Here is a 27,979-nt window from a genome sequence, read left to right as displayed (position 1 = left end):
ATGAGGAGGATGTGGTTTGGGTTGGTCACTGTTGCAGCCGGATATGTTTAGCCTGTGGTGCAAATGTTAGAATCCCCATCATAGACAGTTGCAACAACTTGTACAACAATCAAGATGGCTACTTTGGCATGAAGTGGCATAAACTCTGGGCTGAGGTTGATTTTTAATGCGAGAGTGTTGGCTGAACCCGTTGAGTGCCCTTCATTGGTTGGGCCAAGTGCTGGGTCTGGGCTTTCAGGGGGTTCCGTGCTGGCAGCTACATTTGAGCCAGAGCAGAGGGAGAGAGAATTCAACCTCCCTTGGATCCCAAGTTGGTAGCTGCCAGCGGTGTTTGTTGGCGGGAATCTCCTCCCTCAGTTTCCTCTATACAGGATTATAAAGGAATTGGGAGAGAAGCCGAGGAGGTTAGTGACGTCACAAAGGAGAGGGCGGAGCTTCAAGCCGAAGGCTCTGCCCCTTTTTAGTGCTGATTGGTCAGAATGGTCCTTGGGGCGGGAAGAGGAGTGGCAGGGTTCGACCCCTAACGGATAAGGGAGATAGGAGGAGGAGTTTCAGCTCCATCCGGTGCTCATTGCTCAGAATTTCCCTGGGGGCGGGAAGAGGCGGAGCTTGAGGTTCGTCCTGGCTGCCAGGGAAAGCAAGTCTGGGAAGGGAGGGGGAGGGCCGAAAGAGCTTTGGAGACGTCACAAGGGGGAGGGCGGAACTTCATAACGAAGGCTCTGCCCCTTATAGTACTGATTGGTCTGAATGGTCCATGGGGAGGGAAGAGGAGTAGAAGGTCCGCCCCCTAGCATGGATAAGGGAGATAGGAGGAGGAGTTTCAGCTCCATCCGGTGCTCATTGCTCAGAATTTCCCTGGGGGCGGGAAGAGGCGGAGCTTGAGGTTCGTCCTGGCTGCCAGGGAAAGCAAGTCTGGGAGGGGAGGGGGAGGGCCGAAAGAGCTTTGGAGACGTCACAAGGGGGAGGGCGGAGCTTCACAACGAAGGCTCTGCCCCTTATAGTACTGAGTGGTCCATGGGGCGGGAAGAGGATTAGAAGGTCCGCCCCCTAGCATGGATAAGGGAGATAGGAGGAGGAGTTTCAGCTCCATCCGGTGCTCATTGCTCAGAATTTCCCTGGGGGCGGGAAGAGGCGGAGCTTGAGGTTCGTCCTGGCTGCCAGGGAAAGCAAGTCTGGGAGGGGAGGGGGAGGGCCGAAAGAGCTTTGGAGGCGTCACAAGGGGGAGGGCGGAGCTTCACAACGAAGGCTCTGCCCCTTATAGTACTGATTGGTCTGAATGGTCCATGGGGCGGGAAGAGGAGTAGGAGGTCCGCCCCCTAGCATGGATAAGGGAGATAGGAGGAGGAGTTTCAGCTCCATTCGGTGCTCATTGCTCAGAATTTCCCTGAGGGCGGGAAGAGGAGGAGGTGGAGCTTTGTCAAACCTCAGCAGCCAGTGCTGGAAACGGTGAGGGGCCCGAATCTCACTGAGCTCTGAACAAGCTCCGCCCCTTCTCGGCAGCTGCAGGGTCTTTTCTAGTGAATATAGTCAGTGGCCCCCTTTGTGATGTCATTTGTATGTGCCCGGAAGGGAATTAAGTCTTCGTCCGTCTTCTTATGTGCTGTTCTGCTGCGAACTTCAAGTTGTAAATTTCGGCTTCTGCCCTTCTCTCTCTCTCCCTCGCGAGAACCAAGCCCTGAGCTGGAGGAAGAGCCCCAAATGGCCCAAATCAAGGGGGAAATGGCTGCAGGAGCTTCTGCTCAGGTAGGAGCTCCCCCTCCCCCACCTTTCCTTCTCTCTCAGTCTCAGGGGGAGGGAGAAATGAGGGCACAACCACACTCCAGGGACTTAGTTTGTAGCTGGGGCAGTGGAGGACCTGGGAATCAATCCAACGTCTGGGTGCAGAGGGAGCAAAGTCAGAGGCTGGAAGAAAGTACAAGAGGTTTATTACAGCATGCTGGACTCTAGTGCAGTGAACAGCCTGCCTACTAGAGGGTTAGAATCAGGAAATGCACAGACTTTTATGCCCTTTTCACTAAACATATGCAAACTAATACATGCAAAAACTACAACTTCTCATTTGTTACTTCTATAACTTTCTACAGTTATTATTGGTCCTAAGCCAGCACTTATGATAGGTTCAGGGATACAACTTATAGTACTAAAGGAAACTAGCTCATTTCTCTGCTTATCTAAATCTTACAGTTCTAAATGTTACATGTACAGGAGGGTAGAAACATAGAAAAAGACGGCAGAAAAGGGCTATAGCCCACCAAGTCTGCCCATTCCAAAACCCGCCCCCCTGATTTTACTCCCTTAGGGATCCCATGTGAATATCCCATTTTCTTTTAAAGACTGACACGCTGTTGGCCTCAATCACCTGCAGTGGGAGTTTGTTCCAATGATCCACTACTCTTTCAGTGAAGAAGTATTTTCTGTAGTCGCTATGGAACTTCCTTCCCCTGATTTTCAGCGGATGCCCCCTGGTGGTCGAGGGTCCCTTGAGGTAGAAGATATCTTCTTCCGACTCGATGTACTTAAACATTTCAATCATGTCTCCCCTCTCTCTTCGTTCCTCAAGTGAGTACAGCTGTAGTTTATTCAGTCTTTCTTCATACATGAGATCCTTGAGCCCCAAGACCATCCTAGTGGCCATACGTTGAACCGACTCGATTCTCAGCACATCTTTCCGGTAGTGTGGTCTCCAGAATTGAACACAGTATTCCAAATGAGGCCTCACCATGGACCTGTACAACGGCATCATGACTTCAGGTCTCCTGCTGACAAAACCTCTACGGATGCAACCCATCATTTGCCTTGCCCTGGAGGAAGCCTTCTCCACTTGATTTGCAACCGTCATGTCATCACTAATGATCACCCCTAGATCACGTTCCGTCGTGGTCCTGGCCAAGGTCTCACCATTTAGTATGTAAGTTCTGTGCGGGTTTCTCTTTCCCAGGTGCATTACCTTACACTTTTTAGCATTGAAGCCTAGCTGCCATGTTGCTGACCACTGTTCCAGCAGCAGTAGATCCTGCGTCATATTATCTGGCAAGGTGTTTTTACCTACTATGTTGCAAAGTTTGGCGTCATTGGCGAACAGTGATACCTTTCCTCTAAGTCCTTGGGTCATATCTCTTATGAATAAGTTGAATAGAATTGGGCCCAAGACCGACCCCTGCGGAACTCCACTGATCACGCCTGACGTTTTGGATGGGGTACATCATGGCTCAAACTCTTATCTATTTAGCTTGCAATGTGGTAAGGTAGGGACATACATTTTATGCAGATGAGGTCAGTAGATTGTACACTGTTTTCAGCTATGTAGGCCAGAACAATATTTTAAACAACAGTTAACCATTTCATGACCCTACACCACTAGGCCACTCCTCACCTGTGTGGTCCATCCAGTCTGCCCACAGTCACACCAATCCTTAAGGTAGTGTTGAACCAACAACCCAGTAGGTTATTACATTTTACTTGCTAAGTTCCACTATAGGTCACTTGGCGACACTTCCACGCTCTATCCACATGTACGCTTCCTCTTGCAGTTGAACTCTAAACTAAACTAAACCTTAGGTTTGTATACCGCATCCTCTCCACAATCGTAGAGCTCGGCACGGTTTACAAGAGTTGGGAGAGAAAGGAACTCCAATGAAGGTTAAAGAATATAGTGAGAAGAATATTAGGATGCCAAAGTATTACATTTTTGAAAACAGCCAGGTTTTCAGATGTTTGCGGAAGAGTTAGAGAGAGCTCAGGATCCGAAGGGGGGAGGTAAGCAACTTACCTGCACCAGGTATACAATGATGGTGATGCAGAAGGCGCTGAGTGTGTTCCTGGTTTGTGTTTCAGATGCAGGTGTCGTTTGAGGACATCGCTGTCTCTTTCTCCGAGGAGGAGTGGGAATATTTAGATGAAGGGCAGAAGGAGCTTTACAGGGAGGTGATGAAGGAGAATTATGAGACTCTGATCTCCCTAGGTAAGGAGACATTTTTCTGCACTTCCTTTGCTCCAGAAACTTTCAAGTATGATCAGGATCTCTCTGTACTAACCTCTATCTTAAGTTCACAAGTTTATTTTCTCTTTGAAATCAGAGACAGATTATTTTATGTTTGTTGAAGAAGAGCTAAAATCCAGGGTTAGAGTAGCCCAAATGGTCAGAGTCTGGCTGCAGGGGGCGGGGTCATGTGATGCTGCCGATCTAGACAGATGCAGGAAAGTTGAGCTCCAATCCTCCCTGCTAAACAGCAGCTTATTTCTGCAACAAACCCACTCTTCTGTCAGATTTTTGGGCCCCTGAATACATCGGAGGGTGTCCCGACCCTATTACACCGTTCTTGAGCAGTCAGGTGCTCAGTATGCCGGTGAAACCTGTGCGAGCCTCGAAAGAAAAACCCAAGTCACCGTGGGACAAAATGGCAGAGGATACTGTTTCATTCACTGTATCGGTGGATGAGTGGATTCAAGAAATCACAAAATCTGTGACGGCAGCACTGGCAGACAGTCTAAACAAGCTCCAATCAGCGGTGGACCAACTTAATGAAAAATTTGATTCCCAGGGCAGGCGGCTTACGGAGGTGGAGCAGAGAGTTTCAGTGCAGGAGGACAGGAGTACTACCATGGAAAGCAATCTTGGTACCCTGCAGAGGGAGTTAAAGGACTTGCAAAATCAAATGGAAGACCATGAGAATCAGAACAGGAGGAATAACCTACAGCTGATTGGCCTTCCAGAAAGTGTGGCTGTGGATGATTTATACGGGGTCTTTAGTCAGTGGCTGCCAAATAAGTTGGGTCTCCAGTAGGAAGTGGCGAAATATGGCTGTGAACGTGCGCACCGCATGGGTCCCCCGCAGTCTGGAGAGAAACGGCCTAGACCTGCTATTGCTCGGTATGGCAAATGGCGGGAGAAGGAGGAGATTCTTAAAGCTTACCGCAAAGCAGAGCCGATGGATTATGAGGGCTCCCGCATCTTACTTTTCAATAATTACTCCGCCGGAGTGGTGGCCCAACAGAAACTGATGTCTCTCTTTTGTTCGGCGCTGCACGAGAAGAAGGTGCAGGTTTGGCATGAGGGCCGGTCTATAATTCTGCAATCGGTGGAGGAAGCCGGGCATTTGTAGATCGCCTGAACTGACCAGGATAGAGGACCTCCTGCTTCCAAATTGGGGCGTGCTGTCTGTTGCATCCCAGTTGCCCTGCAACTTTTTACATTTATCCTTTTAATTTTCCCTTTCGGCTGAGAGGGAACCTTTTTTGGGGGATGAGCATAGCCGGCAGCAGGAGGGCTTGACTCACTTGGGGACCGGCGGGTCTCCTTCTGGAAGTGCCTTCTCCCCTGGGGGTGAAGTCTGCACGGTGGCGGGATCTGACCATCCGACCCCCGCAAGGGTTTAATTCTCTCTGCCTGACCTCTTGGCCATGGCCGGACATTGGGAACCTACTATTTAAAGCTATAAACGAAGACAACCCAACCTACTGGAACAATCGACTAATTCAGTCTTCCTCAACCAGACACAGGAGAACCCACACACTATTCACACACCCGCCAACCAAAAACGTCAAACGAAGAAAACTGTATGACATTGAACATTGAGAAACACCTGTGATAGGACCACAATATAATATGGGCCTAGAGAGGAGCATAATTAACAGCAACATGGCATGCTCTGAACAGCCAAAATGATGAACTCATGCAGTTTTGATTGTCAAACAACTATAAGAAACTTTAAATTACTATGTTTATAGAAACACAGAAACATGATGGCAGATAAAGGCCAAATGGCCCATGCAACAGACCCATAGCCTCAATCCCACTTTACGTCAAGCTAATGGAAAGCCTCATAGCTAAAGCCATAAACTTATACCTAGAAAACCACAACTTACTCCATCCTACACAGTCTGGCTTCAGAGCCAACTACAGCACTGAGACACTACTAGGAACACTCATGGACATCGCGAGACAACACCTCAGCACAGGCAAGAAAATGCTGATCATACAACTAGACCTCTCTGCAGCCTTTGATCTAGTAGACCATGACATTCTTTTACAAACACTAGACTCAATAGGAATTACAGGCAAGGTACTAACATGGTTTAAAGGATTCCTACAATCCAGAACTTATAGAGTCAAACAAACAAAGAAAAATCAGAACCATGGTCCAACCCATGTTGAGTACCCCAAGGATCACCTCTGTCTCCCACACTCTTCAACCTATACATTGCCTCCCTAAGCTCCTACCTAAACAAACTAGGCATTACCTTCTATAGTTTCGCAGATGACATCACATACTCCTCCCCTTCGACTAACTAGCTCCCTCCATGGTAGGCACAATACAAAGAACACTCGAAGCAGTAGCAACATGAATGAAAGAACACAAACTAGAGCTTAACCCTGACAAAACAAACTTCATCCTCCTAGAAAACAGCAAAACTCCAACTTTGACTAACTTAGTAATTAACTCTATCTCATACCCCATTCAACCCAAGCTAAAACTCCTCAGAATGCTGATAGACAGAGGCTGTACCATGCAACCACAAATCAACAAAATAATAAAAACATAATTTGCAACTATGAGAAACCTAAGACAAGTCCGAAAATTCTTCGACAGAAAACAATTCCAACTCGTGGTTCAATCACTAATCCTAGGCCTAATAGACTACTGCAACATACTATATCTCCCTTGCCCTGCAACCACGATAAAACAACTACAAACCATACAAAACACAGCCCTAAGACTCATCTATTCGCTGAAAAAATACGACCACATCACAGAGACATACCACGACTCACACTGGCTCCCAATACAAGCCAGAGTATATTTCAAATTCCACTGCCTACTATTTAAAGCTATAAACAGAGACAGCCCAATCTACTGGAACAATCGACTAATTCAGTCTTCTTCAACCAGACACAGGAGAACCCATACACTATTCACACACCTGCCAACCAAAAAGTTAAACGAAGAAAATTGTATGACAACCTACTGGCCACCAGAGCAGCAAAACTGGACAGACAACTCAATCTGCTGATTTCGACCACAGACTACAAAACCTTCAAAAAAGAAATAAAAACCCTACTCTTCAAAAAATACATAAAGCCAATATAACACAACCAGACATGCCCCAAACTCCTCCTACAATACTATCTACTTCTTAGCAAATTAGAAAATGTTCAAACTATTCCTTAAGAACTTCTTATTACCTTAACAATATGTACTTCTTAATATCATAACAATTCTTATCTAATCCGCCTTGAACCGCAAGGTAAAGGCGGAATAGAAATCACTAATATAATGTAATATTTTTCAAAAATGGGCATTTTCTCACTACCGACTTTGGGCGTCTTAGCGCCATATGTCCGAATCGTAATAAGACATATGTTTTGATTATGCCCCTCCACTTCACTCAGACTAGTATCGGCAAAAGCAAAATAGATTCCTATCAAAGCCCAAAGCCAAGAATAAATATAAGTGAATCACAGCTTTATGCATTCTCTGGGACACAACGCTTGTGGAGATGAGAAGGAAGGTCAGTCTTCACCGACACATTTCCATGATAACAGGGAAGTTTTATTTACAGGGCCTCCCTCCAGCAGTCACTGGGGTTAGCTGGGAGCACAAGACTCGCATTTCAAGAAGCAACTTTTAGAGCAGTTAAAGTAAAGTAGAGGCAAAAGCTCAGCTGATGAAAGCTAAATGAAAAATAAGCGAAGTAAAGCCTATGAAATCCAGTGAGCCCACAGCCAGGTGAGGAAAAATGACTGCTGGGGAGACCTGTTTATTTCTTTGGAATTTCTTAGAGGAAAACTTGTTTCTTCAAGGTCAGCAAAACTAGGCACACACGTTTGCATTGCCTGTGAGATCATCTTGTTAATGACCAAAGAACAATGTCTCTTCCATAGTAACATTCTCAAGTTTATGTTTATTTAAGATTTGATATACTGTAACTGCATTTTACTGACCTAAGTGGTTTACAATGAATCAAATTAAAATGAAATTAGGTACTTGAGAAAAACTACCCTATCTGTCCCAAAGGCTCACAGTCTAACTAAAGTACCTGTTTAAAATAAAAATAGAATTAAAGAAGATTAAAAATTTAAATAAAACAACTTCAAGAGATAGAAAACTTCAAGGCGGCTTGATAGTAAGTTTTATCTGCAGAACCAGGTCAACAGGCCACCACCAAAGAAGCAGGACCAGGAACCATGCCAATGAAGACCACTATGACACCAGTCACCGGACAGGCCAGGCACCGCCGACAGCAGACCCAGTGATGTTAGCACAAATTGAAGAGGAAGATAATAGACATCTCTGAAACCTGGCGGGAGGACAGTCACTGGGTCACTGTTATCAGGGTACAAATTATATTGCAATGATAACCTTGGCCTTGGGGAGGTCTCCTCTATGTCTTTCCGCCATGGCTCATGATAGGGCGCATTTTGCACCATGTTGCAGGTCATGAAGGCCCAGACTTTAGTCTTAGGGCATGGCTATTGAACGCTCAGCCTTGACAGCTGGGGGCTATTTGTCTGCGGTCATTGCTACATTACTTCATTGCAAGTGAAAATCCACTGTTGCAGCCTATGCAAAGACCTTGAGGTGTTCCCAGGCTTGTTGTTCCAAATCGCAGGTAGATCTCTCGGGTTCCTCAGTGGCACAGGTTATGGATTTTCTGCAGGCTGGTATCAAGTAGGGTCTTGCGATTTCTTCCCTTCGAGTTCAGATAGCAGGTCTCTCATGCTTGGGTCCTGCTTTCCTCAGGGGTTCACTCGTTTCCCATCCAGACGTTGTCCGGTTTTTAAGGGGTGCGGTTCGGCTGAGGCCTCCTTTGCGTCTTCCTTGCCAGACATGGAATCTGATTTTGGTTCTCCATTCGCTGGCTCGTTTGCCCTTTGAGCCTCTTGAGCAGGTTTTCCTGCCAGATCTCATCATCAAGACTGCCTTCCTTGTTGCAGTTATGTTTGACCGTAGGGTCTCAGAGCTATAGGCACCCTTGTGTCGGGATCCTTTTCTGTGTCTCACGGATTCTGCGGTTATCTTGCTTTCTGCTTTCCATGTAAATCAGGAAGTTCGTCTCCTGGCTTTGTGCCCTCGAGATCCAAGTCCAAAGACCAAGTCTTGCAGTCCCTGGATGTCTTATCATCGTCTACTGCGATACTTGGAGGTTACTAATACCTTTAGTGTCTTGGACCATCTTTTCTTCCTTTCAGGCCCTGCCCTTAGGGGTAGGCCCATCTCTAAGGCTACCATTTCCAGATGGATTTGTTCTGCCATGTCTGTTGCTGCTTATGTAGCGGCAGGAAAGAAGCCCCCCCTTGGAGGTTAGGGCTCATTCCGCTAGGGGTTTTTCTTCATCTTGGGCTGAATCCACTGCAGTTTCGCCTGAAGAGATTTGCAGGGTGGCAACTTGATCTTCCCTGCACACTTTTAACAAGTTCTACCGGATTGATGTGGCGGCTTAGCAAGATACTGCTTTTGGGGCTTCTATCCTGTCAGTGGGCTCATCGGGGCCCCCCTGATATTTTGGGACTGCTCTGAAACGTCCCTATCCAGACTACAGAGGGATTGTACAAGAACGAAAGATTAGGTTCTTACTTCTGCTAATCTTTCTTGTAAATCTCCTCTGTAGTCTGGACACCCACCCAGTTTCTGTCCGATTTGCAAGTTGCCTAACCTGTAACAGGTAAGCTGGATATCAGTCGCTGAAAATACCATCCTTTCCTTAGGGAAGAAGGGTTAGTGGGGCCCCTGGGTGGTTGCCTCCTTCTGACTGTTCCAGCTGTGTTTCTTATAAAGTTTGTAAAGTTTATACAGTTCTCATATGTTTCTTGTTTTACAAAAAAAAAAGTACCTTTATGCTGTTTTGATTTTCTTGACATGAGCAGAATTGATTGTGCTGCAGGGAGTTCCCCATTCCCCTTCTCTCTCTATTTTTTGTTTCCTGTTTCTTCTGTAAATTTTCCTGGCTTGGTTACTGACTGCACTTCAGGGAGCATGTGCAGGAGATGGAGCCAGAGGGAGGGGCTCAAGTTTGTTGTTTGAGTTTCCTACAGAATTTGGCTGTTCGAGTTACATGACCCTATCGTCCAGACTACAGAGGAGATTCTTCCATCTTTAAAAGAAATAGAACATTTATTTCAAACTATAAAACTCAAAGGTTCCAAAATTGAATCTTTTCCACCTTTCCTTCTCAAACGCTATTTTTCATTATTTGGACCAGTTATTCTCCAAATTATTCACAAAAGTTTGTCTACTTCATCTCTCCCGACTGAATGGAAACACTTCCGATTATTAAGGAATCTAAAAGCAGTCTCTATGACTGTTCAAATTATCGTCCAATAGCTAGTCTTCCATTTTTATCAAAACTTACTGAAAAAGTAGTATTTCAGCAACTGTCAGACTTCATTGATAAAACTCAGGTTTTGCATCCTAACCAATCAGGATTTCGTAAAAATCACTCAACCGAGCATTCCCTAGTAGGTCTCGTCACATCTATTCACTACTACCTGGACCAACATAAATCTGTCATTCTCATTTCCCTAGATTTAGCAGCAGCATTTGACACAATTGACCATCATTTACTACTCCAACGACTCTCTTCCATCGGTCTAAATGACCAAGTACTTGAATGGTTCAGATCGTATTTTACAGATAGATCCTCTACAGTGTATTTCAAAAATTCTTTCTCAGAACCCTATCAAACAAATTATGGAGTACCGCAAGGTTCTATATTGTCCCCATTACTGTTTAACATCTACCTGGCCCCTTTCTTAACCCTTTGTCAATCCATCGGATTCACAGTATATGCTTATGCAGATGATTTCCAACTTCTGCATACAATCGACCCCACAAGTGCACAGGACATATCTAACATTAACCAAAAGCTAGCCAAAATCCATGACTGGCTAAATGTCAGTCAGCTATCCTTAAGCATCAATAAAACTACTACTGTGCTCTTTTCAGGGAAAGAAGGGGCACAACTTATTAACCCAGTCTTAATCGACAACAAGCCACTTAATCAAACTAATAGTACAAAAATTTTGGGAGTTCTAATAGATAATAAACTCACGTTTCGTTCACACATCAGTGCATTGGTCAAAAATTGTTTCTATAGGTTGAGGATGATTCGATCACTTGTCCCCCTCCTCGATAAATTATCCCTTAACACACTAGTTCACTCCCTAGTAATATCAAAACTAGATTATTGTAATTCCTTATTAAAAGGGGCATATCTTAAGGACATAAGGCGTCTTCAACTTATACAAAACACAGCAATAAAAATAATTTCAGGTTAAAAAAAAATTGACCACGTTACACCTTTGCTGCAAAAAGCTCACTGGTTGCCAATAACATATAGGATTACATATAAAATAGCCCTTTTAGTCTTCAAGACAATAAAGACCAACACACCAGCATTTATAGACAGGCTTCTGATTCCATATAGTTCATCAAGAGTTCTTAGATCATCCTCCCAGTTTACCCTTAATATTCGCTCCTTAAAAATTATCGGAACACGCCGTGCTACTATTTTTTCTGTAACAGCTCCAATGACTTGGAATTCTCTTCCATTATACTTTTTTTTTTTTTTTTTTATAATTATCTTTATTAGACTTTCACAACAAATCACAAGAATATTCTTGTTCCAAATAACACAGGAAGGAAACCATTTTACCATTCAAAACCAAAAATCAAATACAGAAATATTATTTATCCCTTTCTTAGACCACAATGATAGGGGGCATGGAAATATTTTAAGGTTGGAGATATTAAAGTGGCATTAAATTCTAAAGAAAAGGCTTAATGTGAAACCGGTTACTATCTTTACTCATAGTCCATCATAAAATCAATCCTTGATGATATTTTTGACTTTCAGGAACTCCCTCAAGTGGTCTGGAGAAAAAAAAGTGTACTTAATTCCCAAATACCTCACCAAACACTTGCAGGGATAGGCTAATAGAAACGTAGCCCCCAACTTAAGAGTTTCTTTACGCAGAGATAGGAAATCCTTTCTTTGTTCCTGTGTAACTTTAGAGACATCTGGGTATATCCAAATCCGTTGTTCTCCATATAATTTATGAGAATTCGTAAAGTATAATCTTAACACCATATTTAAGTCTTGCTCAAAAACAAAGGAAATTAGAAGAGTTGCTCTCTCTGTCTCTGCATTCAAAGTTTGTTCCAATAACGCAGTCACATTCCCAAAATCAATCTGATTCTCTCCTTCATTTTGTTTATCCAATTCTTTTTGAGGCATCTTTTTATTTGGAAGGTAATATATCTTGTTTATTGGAGGAATTTTGTCAGAGGGAATATTCAAATTTTCAATTAAATATCTATTCAAATAGACTATAGGAGAAGTTCCAGGGGAAAATGGAAAGTTTAAAATACGAAGGTTCAATCTCCTATTATAGTTTTCAATTTGTTCTAATTTCCTATGAAAGAAGGAGTTATCTTTAATAGCTGCATTCTTAAATGTTTGCAATTGTTTTATATCGTCCTGCATTTGTATGGTTTGGGTTGAGAATTCCAATTTCATTGAGTCAACAGTTTTAGTAAGATTGTCCATCTTGGTATTAATGTTAATTACCTCCTCAGTTGTTTTGCTCGACGAAATCTCCAGCCGCTGAAGGAGTGACCAAATGTCTCCCAAGGAAGCCTCTGTGGGAGAGGAGTGAATTCTCTCTCTCTATATAGATGTTAAAGTCTTCAGCTGCCCTGCCATTACTGGCTCGTCGCCCTCTCCAGGAAGCCCCGTAGAATCCCTTCCGGGATCATAGTCCTCCTGCAACAGAGCCCCAGCAGATGCTGGACACGCGGGTTTTGATGGAGCAGGAGGGGATAAAGATGTTTCAAACCCCGAGAGGGGGAGAAGTTCTCCTACGTCTTCCCCCAATGCCAGGACACTTCCTCCTGCTTGTGGAGCAACCGGGGGTTGAACCGCGAAGAAGCGATCGACGGTCTGCTGGACCGGCGTTGAAAATAGGGCCGGCGAGGGAAAGGCCCTTAACACCCATCTTCCATTATACTTAAGACTCGAAAAAGACTTGCAGAAATTTAAAAGTAGCTTAAAGTGTCTTCTTTTTAAAGAAGCCTTTAACTGAAAAAAAAAAAAACAATAAAGTTCATTGCAGCTGTAATACCTTAAGATTACTATCTTCCCCTAAAACTAGATTACTAACAGCCTTTTCCTTTGATCCTTCTTCTGCCATTAATACTCTTCCCCCTACTCTCCTATTGTACTTCCCTTTTATGTACTTTTTCTTCAAAAATTGTATTTCTACCCCTCTTTCCTATTGTTTCCCGTGGTTTTAAAAGTCAATTACCCTGTAGGTCTGATTAATATATTATGTATATTGTGATTTCTTTAAAAATCATATTTTTACCTTTTGTACAACGCTTTGTAATTTGGAAAAGCGTTCAATCAAATATCATGAATAAACTTGAAACTTGAATTTACAAGAAAGAAGATTAGCAGAGGTAAGAACCTAATCTTTCATTTGAGGCTTGTGCAGTTAAGTCAGAGCTTACAGTAATGGGACAGCGACAAAACTCATGGGGACGGGGCGGGAAAATTGAGTTCCTATAGGACAAATTGTTCTCTAATCCTTAGTCATGTCTGCATCACATACAACCGTTTTGGAAATAATACCATTTTAAACAGGACTATTTGACCCCGTAAAGTCGGGGGCAGCCTAGTCCAGAGGGTGAAGATATCCAGTGATTTTTCTCAACAATGTGTGAAAGTTTTCACAATACGCTTTTTTAATGTCTTTAGTAACATAAACCCCTAGGTATTTGAGTCTGTAGGTCACATTTTTGAGGGAGAAAGGTGTCAACCAATCATCATAAGTATACCTACTACAAGGCATGGACTCTGACTTGTCTAGAACATAAGAGTTGCCGCTGCTGGGTCAGACCAGTGGTCCATCATGCCCAGCAGTCCGCTTACGCGGCTTAGTCTTGAATGCCTGGATGATGTTTTCCCCTATGACAGCCTCCGGGAGAGCGTTCCAGTTTTTCATCACTCTCTGGGTGAAGAAGAACTTCCTTACTTTTGTACGGAATCTATCCCCTTTCAACTTTAAAGAGTGCCCTCTTGTTCTCCCTACCTTGGAGAGGATGAACAGTCTGTTTTTCTCTACTAAGTCTAAGGTATATTAGTGATAGGAAAAAGAACACAGACAGGATAGTACGCCTTAGAAAACCAGATGGGAACTGCGCAGAATCATATTCCGATAAAGCAGAACTACTGAATGAATACTTCTGCTCGGTCTTCACCTGCGAGGCATCGGGACACGGTCCGCAGTTGCAGGCAAGGCCCAGCGTTGGAGACCCGTTTCAGAATTTCGAGTTCACACCTGGCGACGTCTACTACGAACTGGCAAGACTAAAGGTGAACAAAGCCATGGGACCGGACAATCTACACCCCAGGGTGCTCAGTGAGCTGCGTGATGTCCTGGCAGAACTGCTATCAGGACTCTTCAATCTCTCCCTAAGTTTGGAGAGAGTCCCCATAGACTGGAAAACAGCTAACGTCGTTCCACTGCACAAAAAGGGTTGCAGGGCAGAGGCTGCAAACTACAGACCGGTGAGTCTCACATCAATAGTATGCAAACTCATGGAAACACTAATCAAACGTAAATTAGACGCAATCTTGGATGATGAGAATCTACGGGATCCCAGTCAACACGGATTCACCAAGCGTAGGTTCTGCCAATCCAATCTCATCAGCTTCTTTGACTGGGTAACAAAACAGTTAGACTTGGGAGAATCCGTGGACGTCGTATACCTAGACTTCAGCAAAGCTTTCGATAGTGTCCCGCATCGCAGGCTGTTGAGCAAGATGAAATCAATGGGGCTGGGAGAAACACTAACTACATGGGTCAATGACTGGCTGAGTGGCAGACTTCAGAGGGTGGTAGTTAACAGTACTCTCTCTAAAACATCGGAGGTGACCAGTGGAGTACCGCAGGGCTCAGTCTTGGGCCTGCTCCTTTTCAACATATTCATAGGTGACCTAACTCAGGGGCTTCAAGATAAGATAACGTTATTTGCTGACGACGCCAAACTATGCAATATAGTGAGAGATGGCAATTCACCCGATAGTATGACACAGGACCTACATTTGTTGGAGCTTTGGTCCTCGACTTCGCAGCTGGGCTTCAACGTTAAGAAATGCAAGATCATGCACCTCAGCAGCAGAAATCTGTGCAGAACTTACACCTTGAATGGTGAGACCTTAGCTAGAACTTCAACAGAACGAGACTTGGGAGTGATCATCAGCGCAGACATGAAAACTGCTGATCATGTGGAGAAGGCTTCATCTAAGGCAAGACAGTTGTTAGGTTGCATCCGCAGGAGTTTCGTCAGCTGGAAGCCTGAAGTCATAATGCCATTATACAGAACCATGGTGAGGCCTCATTTGGAATACTGTGTGCAATTCTGGAGGCCACACTACCGAAAAGATGTGCTGAGAGTAGAGTCGGTGCAACAGATGGCCACCAGGATGATCTCGGGGCTCAAGGATCTATCGTACGAGGCAAGGCTAAAAAATTTGCGGCTGTACTCACTCGAGGAACATAGGGAGAGAGGAGACATGATCGAGACGTTTAAGTATATTACCGGCCGTATCGAGATGGAAGAAGAGATTCTCTTTCTCAAAGGACCCTCAGCCACTAGAGGGCATCCGCTCAAACTCAGGGGCGGGAAATTTCATGGCGACACCAGGAAATATTTCTTCACCGAGAGAGTGGTTGATCCTTGGAACGAGCTCCCAGTGCAGGTGATCGAGGCAAACAGCGTGCAAGAATTTAAGAGCAAATGGGATGCCCATGTGGGATCTCTTAGAGGGTTAAGCCAAGGGAACCTGTCACCAAGAGTGGGATCCCTAGGATAGTAGACTTGGGGGTGGGTCAGTAGAGTGGGCAGACCTGATGGGCTAGGGCCCTTATCTGCCGTCATCTTCTATGTTTCTATACTGTTAGCATGATATTTCTGTGTAGCATTCTGTAATAATTTGGCTTGTTCGGTTTTCTTGATAATAGAGGGGATATATGTGAAGGTGAGGGGTTTTGTTGGTCCTTGCTCTGTATATTTGTATTTATAAAATGACAATTGTACAGAATATTGTTTCTTTTTATACTTTAATAAAATACGTTCAATATAAAATCATAATTGCGGCTTGTGCAGATGGGATCAGATGGTTTGTGGGGGACCGAGCTCGCAGAGACGGGGCAGAAATGGGTTTTTTAAATTTCAGTCTTAGTAGTTTGCCAGTCCACAAAATAATTCTTTTATTTCTGCCGGTCCATAGGTGTAAAAAAGTTGAAGAACAGTGATCTAGATGAAAAATCTATATGTAATGCGATATCTGTTTTTAATGTAACAGAGGAAGGGAGGTTTTCTAATTTTGGCCCAGTCCAAAGCAATTTGGTTTTGACAGCGTTTAGTTTCATTTGAATAGACGAAGCCCACAATTGAAGTTTAGAAATGCAGCAGTCTATACTAGGGACCAAGTTGTTAAGATCAGGTTCAACTTTGTTAGTTAATGGCTCTCATTCAGATTCTTTTCCTATTTTATGAGGTACTCAACCTATGGGCTTCATCTATTTCCTCTTTCCCCACTTTTATTTCTTCTTATGCTGGAGCCCCTTCTTTGCACTTTACGACTTTTCGATCAAGTGAGTGGATTACGAGTTGGTGGGGGGGGAAATTAAACTTTGGCTTTTGCAGATGATTTATTTCTTGTCCTTATCGATCCTGTGATGTCTTTGTCTACGGCGCTGGACCTGCTTTCTGAGTTTGGATTCTATTCTGGTGTCTCTCTCAATCTGGATAAGTCAATGGCTCTCCCCTCCCTCTTGGCGGTGTGTACTGATTGGCCGGGGGGTTTTCTGCTCCAGTGGGCCGATTCTCACCTTGGTGTTTTATTACCAATGGATCTAACAAGCCTTTATAGGATTAATGTTGAGCCCTTATTGCGAGACTTATCTAATCAATTGTGTCTTTGGCAAGGCTATCTGGTTTCTCTTATTGGCAGAGTTAGCCTATATAACTTGGTTATAGTTCCTCGTTGGCTTTATTTTTCAGGTGTTACCTCTTTACCTGGCTCATAAAGATGAGATTCGGCTTATTCGTCTAGTACAACGCTTTATTTGGGTTGGGAAACGGGCGCGCCTTTCATACAGGAAGGTGGCCTTACCTTGGTATAAGGGGGGCTTAGGTTTATTGATTCTCCGTTTTTTGACAGTTGGCTGTGGTATGCGTCATATCAATGAATTTTTTCAGGGCACCTCTTATTTCACCAATACTCCTTTGGAACTTTCTTGTTTTCGGACTTTTTATTTTAGTGCATTTTTACATTCCATTCCCTCCGGATGTCCAGAGCTCCTTTATTGTACTGTACTCCATGGCGCTTTGAAGCAGGTTTGGCATTGGGTTTGCCGCTTTCATGGTATCTCGTCTCAGGTTTCCCTTTTCTGCCTTGACGTTTTAATCCTTCCTTTCTTCCTGGTATGGACACAGCTGCCTTTCTTAGATGGGAAGCAAAGGGGATTCATTACTTATTCCAACTTCTGGCAGATGAAGGGACCATCAAGTCTTTTACACAATTACAACTGGAATTTGATCTCCCCTCTACTGATGTTTTTGCATATTTCCAAATCCGTCACTATATCCAGTCTCTGCCTTCAGGAGATCTAATCGCTTGTCACCATGAATTGTTATCTGAGATATATACCATTGGATCTCAGCAGTTGGTTCCATTGACATTTCACCACCGCTACCTTAAGGATGAATCCCCTTTACTTGACCTTACTACACTCCGGGATTTACAAATTGTACTACCCGAAGACATGGTCTCAATGGCTCTCAAGCAGTTGAAAGATTTTCGGAAATATATGACATTTTAGGAGCAGCATTACAAATTAGTGTTGCGCCTATATATTTTTCTCCTAAGAGAGCACATTTGGCTCGTTTTCGAGCCTCTGCTCAGTGCTCTCGATGCTCTTTCCCGGAGGCAACTTTGGGCCATATGTTTTGGGATTGTCCCTTGATTGCTGCTTTCTGGGACCGTGTCTTCTCCTTTATTGAAACTATCTAGACGATAAAAATAAATTGTTCTCCATTACTACTTTGTGGTGTTCTTCCCAGTTATACATAGAGTATGCCGACGGCCCAACAAGTCTGCCCACTCAAAGAACCCTCCCCCTAAAAGACGTTCCTCTAAGCATTTCCCTGGAGCGAACCCACATGTTTATCCCATCGTCTCTTGAAGTCGAGCACGTTGCTGGCTTCGACTACCTGACATGGAAGACCATTCCAACGATCAACCACTCTTTCGGTGAAGAAGTACTTCCTGATGTCGCCATGAAGTCTCCCACCCTTGAGTTTGAGCGGATGCCCTCTTGTTGCTATGGGATCTTTAAGGAAAAAGATATCTTCCTCCACCTCAGCACAGCCTGTATGATATTTGAATGTCTCTATCATGTCTCCCCTCTCTCTGCGTTCCTCGAGAGAATATAACTGCAGCCTGCTTAGACGATCTTCATATGGGAGATCCTTGAGTCCTGAGACCATCTTAGTGGCCATTCGCTGAACCAATTCCATTCTCTTCACATCCTTTTGATAATGTGGCCTCCAATACTGAACACAGTACTCCAGATGAGGTCTCACCATGGACCTGTACAACGGCATTATAACTTCAGGCTTTCGGCTGACAAAACTTCTTCGGATGCAACCCAGCATTTGTCTAGCCTTGGTTGAAGCTTTCTCCACTTGATTGGTAGTCTTCATATCTTCACTAATGATTACACCCAGGTCCTGTTCTGCGACAGTTCTTATTAAGGTTTCACCATTCAGGGTGTATGTTTTGCAGGGGTTACCGCTACCAAGGTGCATAATCTTACACTTTTTGGCATTAAAACTCAGTTGCCAAGTATTTGACCATTTTTCCAGTAAAAGTAGGTCCTGCCTCATAGTGTCGGGCACGGTTGCGCTGTCCACTACGTTGCATAGCTTAGTGTCATTGGCAAATCTTGTACAAAGATATTAAATAGTATCAGACCCAAGACCGAGCCCTGCAACACTTCACTGGTCACTTCCGACGTTTGAGGGAGTACCATTTACCACCACCCTCTGAAGTCTACCACTGAGCCAGTCTTTGAGCCAGTCTTTAACCCATGCAGTCAATGTTTCTCCTAGTCCCATTGTATTCATTTTGTTCAATAACCTGCGGTGTGGGACACTATCAAAGGCTTTACTGAAATTTAAATACACTATATCCAGGGACTCTCCCCTATCTAGTTGTTTCGTTACCCAGTCAAAGAAGCTTATCAGATTGGATTGACAAGACCTTCCCTTCGTAAATCCATGCTGGTGGGGATCCCTCAGCCTCTCGTCATCCAGAATCATATCCAATCTGTTTTTAATCAACGTCTCCATAAGTTTACACACTATTTATGTGAGACTCACAGGTCTGTAATTTTCAGCCTCTGACCTGTGTCCCTTTTTGTGGGGCGGAATGACGTTAGCAATTTTCCAGTCCAAGGGGACTTTTCCCTTGTTTAGGGAAGGATTGAAAAGCGCAGTTAATGGCTGTGCCAGGACATCTCTCAATTCCCGAAGTACCCTGGGGTGTAGATTATCCGGTCCCATGGCTTTGTTCACTTTTAGCCCCGATAGTTCATGGTAGACGCTGCTCGCGGTAAATTTAAAATCCCGGAACGGGTCCTCTGAGCACTCCTTTGTTTGCATCTTCTGTCTGGATCGCCCGGTGCCTCACATGTAAAGACCGAGCACAAGTAGCCATTGAGTAATTCGGCTTTATCTGAGTCCGATCCTATATAGTTACCGTCAGGTTTCCTGAGGTGCACAATCCCGTCTGTGTTCTTTTTTCTGTCGCTAACATACCTGAAAAATGATTTATCCCCTTTTTTAACACGCCTAGCTATATTTTCTTCCATCTGGAGTTTGGCAACCCTGACTGCTTTTTTAACATTTCTAGATTTCACCAGATAGGCTTCTTTAGTTTCCGGTTGTTGTGATTGTTTGTAAGATACAAATGCTCTTTTCTTCTGCTTTACTAGTTCCGAGATCTCTGCGGAGAACCACTGGGGACTATTATTTCTCCGTCTTTTACTCATGGTTTGTATGTAGAGGTTGGTTGCTTCCTGCAGGGTAGATTTCAGAGCCGACCACAGTACCTCCACATCGTCCGTCATGTCCTGGTTTTGCAGCATCTCATAGTCAAAATCTTCCATGGTTTGGAAGTTAACTCCCTTCCTAAGGTGAAACCACACCATGTTGTGGTCACTGGAGGCTAAAGCATCTCCTACCAAAACTTCTGTGACACTGTCTCCATTGGTGAGTAACAGGTACAGAATCGCCTGATCTCTGGTGGGCTCCAATGCCATCTGTTTGAGGCATGCTCCCTGTATAGAGGCTAGTAATCTTCTGCTGCCACTGGTCGTAGCAGTAAGTTTGTTCCAGTCCACATCAGGCATATTGAAATCCCCCAACAGCACAGTGTCTCCACACAGAGTGATGGCCTCGATGTCTTCGATTAATTCTTTGTCTGTGTTGTCTTGTTGTTTTGGAGGTCTGTACACAACACCAAGATAAAGGCATTTGTCATTGCCACTGGCAAGGTTCACCCAGAGGGATTCTCCCGAATACTTGACGTCTATTATCCTGGTAACTTTGATGTCCTCTCTGATGTATAGTGCTACCCCTCCTCCGGTTTTGCCTTCTCTGTCTCGGCGGAGCAAGTTATATCCTGATATAGCCATATCCCATCCATGGGACTCTGAGAACCAGGTTTCTATTATCGCCACCACATCTAGGTCGGCATTTCTCATTTCTGTTTCCAATTCAGAATTTTATTGCCCAAACTACGTGCGTTAACGTACATAGCCATCCATTCTCTATATTTGTCCGGTCTGCTTGGAGATTTTCCTGTTCGAGTTAGTTTGTACCCCTCAGTATTGCCCAAACTATGTATATTAACATACACAGCCGTCCATGCTCTATATTTGTCTGGTCTGCATGGAGATTTTCCCATTCGAATTAGTTTGTCCCCCTCATTATTATCTTCGACGCAAGTTTGTTTGTTGCAAGTTAGTTTGTCCCCCCTCATTACTGTCTTTGATGCAAATACTTACCTTAGACTCAAAGATGGAGTGATTATTTACCCTACCAGGATGAGATTGGGTCCCCTCCCCCAGCTCAACTAGTTTAAAGCCCTTCGAAGCAGGCGGGCTAGACATTGTCCAAAGACGTTCTTCCCTCTTCTGGTCAGTTGTAGCCCATCTGATCCCTGCAAACCTTGAAGTGCTTCTCCGTGGTCTAGGAATCCGAAGTTCATCTCTCTGCATCATCCACGTAACCACTCGTTTGTCCTCTGGATACATTCTTCCCTAGCTCTCCCCTTGCCTCTTACTGGAAGGATGGAGGAGAAGATCACCTGCGCCTCCATCTGCTTCAGCTTCTCACCCAGGGCTCTAAAATCTTCAGGTATCTTCTCCGGGGTGTTCCTGGCAGTATCGTTCGTCCCAACGTGGATGAGGAGCATCGGGTAGTTATCATGGGGCTTGATTAGTCTTTCTAATCCGGTGGTCACATCTCAGATCCTGGCTTCCAGCAGACAGCAAAACTCTCTTGATTGTAGATCTGGTCTACTTACCAGTCCCTCGGTGCCTCTCAGCAGGGAGTCCCCAATGACAACCACTCTGTGCTTTTATTTTTTTTTGGGGGGGGAGTGATCCATTGCTTTTGGAGTCGGGGTTTTCCGCTGGGCCTCAGGATATCCTGAATTCCGTTGGCAGGTCTTTCCTTTAGGAGCTGGAACCTGTTCCTCAAGGTGATCTGTGGGGTTGATGTAAGGCTGCTGTGCTTGCATGAAGAAGAAGAGGAAGGCCTTCTGTGTTTGCTTGCAGGTGACTAGCTGCCAGGTGTCAACGTCTCTAGCCTCTTCTTGCACCTCAACTGTTACTTCCAATGTTGTAGGTCTGGTCGGTTCATGCATCTCAATAATGTTTCTGTCTTCTTGCGCCTGCTCGGAGACTTGGGACTCTCGGGACAGCTCTTGGGACAATTTTTGGAGGACTTCGTCCTTGAAAGCGGGGCACTTTTACTTTTCTCAAATGAACAATAGCAATTACTCTGAAATGCATCCTTATGAAGTGGTTGGATGCTGAGGCACCTGATCTTTCCCAAGGAGATCTTGTGTGATTACTTTTCTGATGTGGGAACGCAGAGACATTGTGGGGATCTCCCCTCGGGAGCACCTTTTTCAACAGGCTTGGGGACCCTTTTGGACTACTATAACTCCTTTACCATGAAGCCGGCTATTGAATTCTTGATATTTGGGGGGGGGGGGGTTGCTGGTCAATATCCCTATTGGTTGTTCTTGTTTTGTTGTGTGGAGAATGTCTTCGGGTTGGGGGGGATTATTTGGGTGGGGGTTGCCTTGTGTTCTCTTTTTAAATTTCTAACTCTTTGTAATTCTATTGTTTTCTTGCCTTTAATAAAAATTATTTGACTATATTAGTATCATAGAAACCACTGCTGTTTTCTAACTTATGAGAAATACCTTCTGTTTATATCCAGCAAATCATCAGATCAAACACGAATGGAAGAGAGAAAAGAATCAAGAAGATCCAGTTGAAATGGAACAAATCCAAACACAGTCAGAAAATGTCTGTGAGAATATTTCCCAGGGAACTGAGAAAATTAACACAAACAATTATAAGCAGGAATCAAAGAAACAGAGAGACCCTACAGAAGTCTCAAGGGATGGAGTCAGGAAGTGTGAGAGAAATGACAGGGATCTGAGTTACATCCCAGAGGACCAGAGCCACCTAGCAGTGGGACCGTTCCAAATTAAAAACAGTGATAAAGTACCTTCTAAATTCCACTATGGTAAGAGGAAAGGAAAAACCCACAAAAAAGAACTTCAGATGCACAAAAGGGATCATACAAATGTGAAACCATCTACCTCTACCGAGTGTAATAAAAGCTTCACTCGGCTTTCAGCTCTAAAAAGACACAAAATGATCCACACAGGAGACAAACCATATACATGTCCTGAGTGTAATAAAAGCTTCACTCACCTTTCATGTCTAAAAAGACACCAGAGGATCCACACAGGAGACAAACCATTTAGATGTACTGAGTGTAATAAAAGTTTCACTCAGCTTTCACATCTAAAAAGACATAAACTGATCCACACAGGGCACAAACCATATACATGTACTGACTGTAATAAAAGTTTCACTTGGCATTCAACTCTAAAAAGACACAAAATGATCCACACAGGGTACAAACCATATACGTGTACTGAGTGTAATAAAAGCTTCAATTGGCTTTCAACTCTAAAAAGACACAAAATAATCCACACTGAGCACAAACCATATACGTGTACTGAGTGTAAGAAAAGCTTCACTCAGCTTTCAACTCTAAAAAGACACAAAATGATCCACACTGAGCACAAACCATTTACATGTACTGAGTGTAAGAAAAGCTTCACTCTGCTTTCAAATCTAAAAAGACACAAAATGATCCATACAGAGTACAAACCATTTACATGTACTGAGTGTAATAAAAGTTTCACTCAGCTTTCATCTCTAAAAAGTCACAAAATGATCCACATAGTGTACAGACCATTTACATGTACTGAGTGTAAGAAAAGCTTCACTCAGCTTTCATATCTAAAAAAACACAAAATGATCCACACAGGGTACAGACCATTTACATGTACTGAGTGTAAGAAAAGCTTCACTCAGCTTTCACATCTAAAAATTCATGAGAGAATCCACACAGGAAATAAACCATTTACATGTACCGAATGTATTAAAAGCTTCAATCGGCTTTCAGATCTAAAAATTCATGAGAGGATCCACACAGGGTACAAACCATATACATGTACTGAGTGTAAGAAAAGCTTCACTCAGCTTTCACATCTAAAAAAACACAATATGATCCACACAGGGTACAAACCATATACATGTACTGAGTGTAATAAAAGCTTCACTCAGCTTTCACATCTAAAAAGACACAAAGTAATCCACACAGGGCACAAACCATTTACATGTACTGAGTGTAATAAAAGCTTCACTTTGCTTTCATCTCTAAAAAGACACAAAGTAATCCACACAGGGCACAAACCATTTACGTGTACTGAGTGTAAGAAAAGCTTCACTCGGCTTTCATCTCTAAAAAGCCACAATATGATCCACACAGGGCACACACCATTTACTTGCAGTGTTCTCCCCAGAAATTTTTTCCAGCCAGGTGGCATGAAAAAGTAGCCGGGTGGGGTGGGATGGGGAAAATGAACCCCCTCTTTTACTAAGGTGCGCTAGCATTTTTAGTGCACGCAAACCCCCGCGGTAAGCGGGAAAACTAAAGCCAGCTCAATGCTGGCGTTAGCATCTAGTACATGTGGTAATTCTGCGGGTGCTAAGCGCATGCTAAAACCACTATCGCAACTTAGTAAAAGGAGCCCTAAATGTGTACTATTTTTTATTTGTTTATTATTATTTTCCAATGCTCAATATGATTTCCTTTTTACTAAATTTAAGAAGTATCCAATTCTAGAAGGGAATAATTAGATATTTGCCCTCTTTCAAATGGTATAGAGGTTTGAAAAAGGGAAAGACGTTAATGAAGTCATTAGGTTCAATCTAGCCATTTATTTCTGCATGAATTTAAACTAACAAAAAAGATAAATATAGTTTATCCAGTCATATAAGAAATGGCTCTACAGCAGGGGTGCCCACACTTTTTTGGCTTGCAAGCTACTTTTAAAATGACCAAGTCAAAATAATCTACCAACAATAAAATTTTAAAAAACACAAAGCACCACTGTACGCAGAGAAAATGTCAGTAAGGAAGGAGGGAGGGGGCACAGAAGGAAGGGAGGGATACAGAAGGAAGGGGGGAAGGGGCATGAACTTGGGACATAGCATGGAAGGATAGAAGGAAAGAGATGCTGAGGTGGAGGAGGGAATAGAAAGGGAAAATTGTTGAGCATGGGTGTGAGGGAAAGAAATGGTGTACATGGGGAAAAGAAGAAAGACCATGTTCGGCATAGGAAGAGAATTGTTGGACATGTTGGTGGGAGAGGAGTAAGGTAGAGAAAGATGAGAGGGAGAAATGTTGGATGTGGTGTTGGAGAGGGAACAGCGGGACAGATGCAAGAGGGAAGAATGTTGGACCCGGTGGAGGGAATGGAGGAAGAGATGTTGCATGGTTCTGGAGAGGGGTAATAGAAGGAGAAATGTTGGGCATGGGGCTGGTGGCAGGGGTAAAAGATGCTGCACTCAGTCCGGGGGAGATGAGAGAGGGAGAAATGTTGGATGTGGCAGTAGAAGGAGTTGGAGCGATATATCCTGGATCCCTCTATCTTTCTTTCCTCACTCCCTTTACAGCAAGGGAAGGAATGAGAGAGAGATGGTGGACATAGCACATGGGGGTGGAGGAGAGAGGAAGAAATGCTGTGCAAGGTGGGGAGGGGTAAAAGAGTGTGCTTTGTGTAGTTTAATTTTGTGGTTACTATTATGTATTATTAATAAGATTATATTGTGTGTATGTGAAAAATGAATGGAAGAAATGGCATTTACAATTAGTACTATTATTAGTATGGCGGCTGGGTCTGGGGTGGAGCCTGAGTAGTGCTTTTGGGCCCCCCAAACAAAAAAGCATTCCACTAACTGGACCTAGTCTGGGAAGAGAGATGGTAGACCTGCTGGGAGGAAGGGGGACGAATGATCGCATCCCAGAAATTTTGGCATAATTTTGCATTTTCAATTTTAAAAATCCTTATCTCCAAGATGCAAACCGAGCTATTTTCTAGCTATATAAGTTTTTGCATACAGGCCCCTTAAATTAGCTTTTTCACTCCTTCATATTCATATGACACAAGTTCACCATTTTTTAAGTTTTCTCTCCCTCTTTTTTCTTTTTTTTTTGTGCACTCAGCATCTTGAACATCCCTGTTTACTGAGTAGACATACAAATTTTGGTTAGAAATGATTCACAATTACTATGCTAACAAGAGCTAAACAAACTTTAAATAACTTTATAGTAACTTCAAATCCTGGGGGGGAAAAAATACCACAGTACTACTGTACCTGCACATTTTTTCCAGTAACAAATTACTAAATATAAAATAATATCAAAACATATCCACAAATGAATTTTGGCCCTTTGAAACCTAGTAATCAGTCATATCAATCATGGAGTAAGATGTCATTCACACCCTTATAAGTACAGGGCCAGACCAGTCCACCTGACTTCTACTACCGGCAACCCCCCCTCGCATAATGACTTTACCTACTCGAGCTCCCGGAGATTCCTTGTTCGCTACGACGTAGGTGTGGGATAGTGTGGTAGAGAGTGCGAGGTCTGATTTGTTCAGTGTCCTGTCCTAGCATCCTGCACTGTGGTGAAGTTTCCAAGCGAGAGAAGGGGAGGTTTCTCTTGCGCCGTGACTTTTTTTGCGTCATTAGGCCCCGGGATGTAACTTCCGGTTTCGGAGGGAAGAGGAGGGAAGCCGGCATGCATACCTTAGAGCCCCGAAGCATGAGTTCGCATCTCCAAGCTGGTGAGAGATGGTATTTTGGGGGGAATTTTTTTATGTTGAGCAGCGGCAACAGCAGGATTCCTGATAGATGAGAGCTGGGCGGTAATCTAAATTAGCTGGGTGGACCGCCCGGTTAAAAAGCCCTGGGGAGAACACTGACTTGTATTAGTCCATCTACGCCCTCCCTAGTCCATCCTCCCCCCAAACGGTCATATACAGACACAGACCGTGCAAGTCTGCCCAGTACTGGCCTTAGTTCAATATTTACTATTATTTTCTGATTCTAGATCCTCTGTGTTCATCCCACGCTTCTTTGAACTCAGTCACCGTTTTCCTCTGCACCACCACTCTCGGGAGCGCATCCCAGGCATCAACCACCCTCTCCATAAAGTATAACAGTCAGATTTTTGATCAACTGAGCATCAAAGTTGTGCGAGACGCAAATTGTGTCATTTAATAGTGCTTCATTCAGATCCAAAAGCAGCCTCTGCAGTTTTTTTTATCCCTATACTCGTTAGCCAGTTCTTTAAGATGTGGTAGGTTTTATAGATGTTGTTCCATCTTGTTGGAATAGCCTGTTTAAGGCTAGTCTCTAGCTTGTGATGCATTCTTGAATGCTTGACATGTGTAATGGTATATTTTGCGAGATTTATCAGCATATCTACATCACCAACTGGAGAATCAAAGTAGTCATCGTGCTTCAGTCCATGAACCAACACAAGATTCAAATTGTGGCCTGCGCATGAGAGCCACTGTTGATCTTTGAACGTAGCCTTAATATTAGCTCCATTGTCAGTGATATAGACATTGTTCTGACGATAATCCCCAAACTCTTCCAAGATTTCCAAAATCTTCAATAGAGTAGGCACACCGGATGGTGTGACTGTGAATAACATGAAGAAAGACCTGGCAAAGCTTGAAGAATGGTCTGAAATTTGGCAGCTAAAATTGAATGCTAAGAAATGCAAGGTCATGCATTTGGGCTGCAAAAACCCGAGGGAACGGTACTAGAGAGCTGCACGGGGACGTACTTTCTCTTTCCAAAGATAAGCTTAGTCGGTGTATTCTGTATCAACTGTAGTCGATCTAGACTACCCTGTTTAATACCCAAATAAACAGAGTTACAATAATCCAACTAAGCAAGCACAGTAGACTGTACCAGTAATGAGTAGTGTTCCTGATAGAATAATGATCCAAGATGGCCGCTACAAACTTTCTAATCAGGAAGATGTAATGAAAGTTTCCACTGAGATGATCTCCAAGAAAAAAAATGTAAGAAGCAATTATAACTGATAACACTTTTCTAAGAAAAAAAATGGAGGTATTGGAAAATATGAGCAGGGCTATCAACCTGCGTATATTAAATTTTCCTAAGATACCTGTTGTTACTCCAATAGATATAATAAAAAGATGTTTC

At 43.7% G+C, this 27,979-nt stretch overlaps 1 protein-coding gene across 1 annotated transcript; it reads left to right on the top strand.

Annotated features, from left to right (window-relative positions):
• The first annotated feature begins 1,344 nt into the window (after positions 1–1,344).
• Positions 1,345–25,983, top strand: LOC117354984 (zinc finger protein 420-like). Its single transcript, XM_033932942.1, has 4 exons — positions 1,345–1,743; positions 3,835–3,961; positions 22,587–23,046; positions 25,959–25,983. The coding sequence occupies exons 1-4, from the start codon at positions 1,546–1,548 to the stop codon at positions 25,981–25,983; spliced, it is 810 nt and encodes a 269-aa protein (XP_033788833.1). The 5' UTR covers positions 1,345–1,545.
• The last annotated feature ends 1,996 nt before the right edge of the window (positions 25,984–27,979 follow it).

Source organism: Geotrypetes seraphini, chromosome 2, assembly GCF_902459505.1.
Source record: "Geotrypetes seraphini chromosome 2, aGeoSer1.1, whole genome shotgun sequence".
Classification (NCBI taxonomy): domain Eukaryota; kingdom Metazoa; phylum Chordata; class Amphibia; order Gymnophiona; family Dermophiidae; genus Geotrypetes; species Geotrypetes seraphini.
The sequence above is the reverse complement of the archived record's forward strand: the minus strand, read 5'-3'. Positions and strand labels throughout refer to the sequence as shown.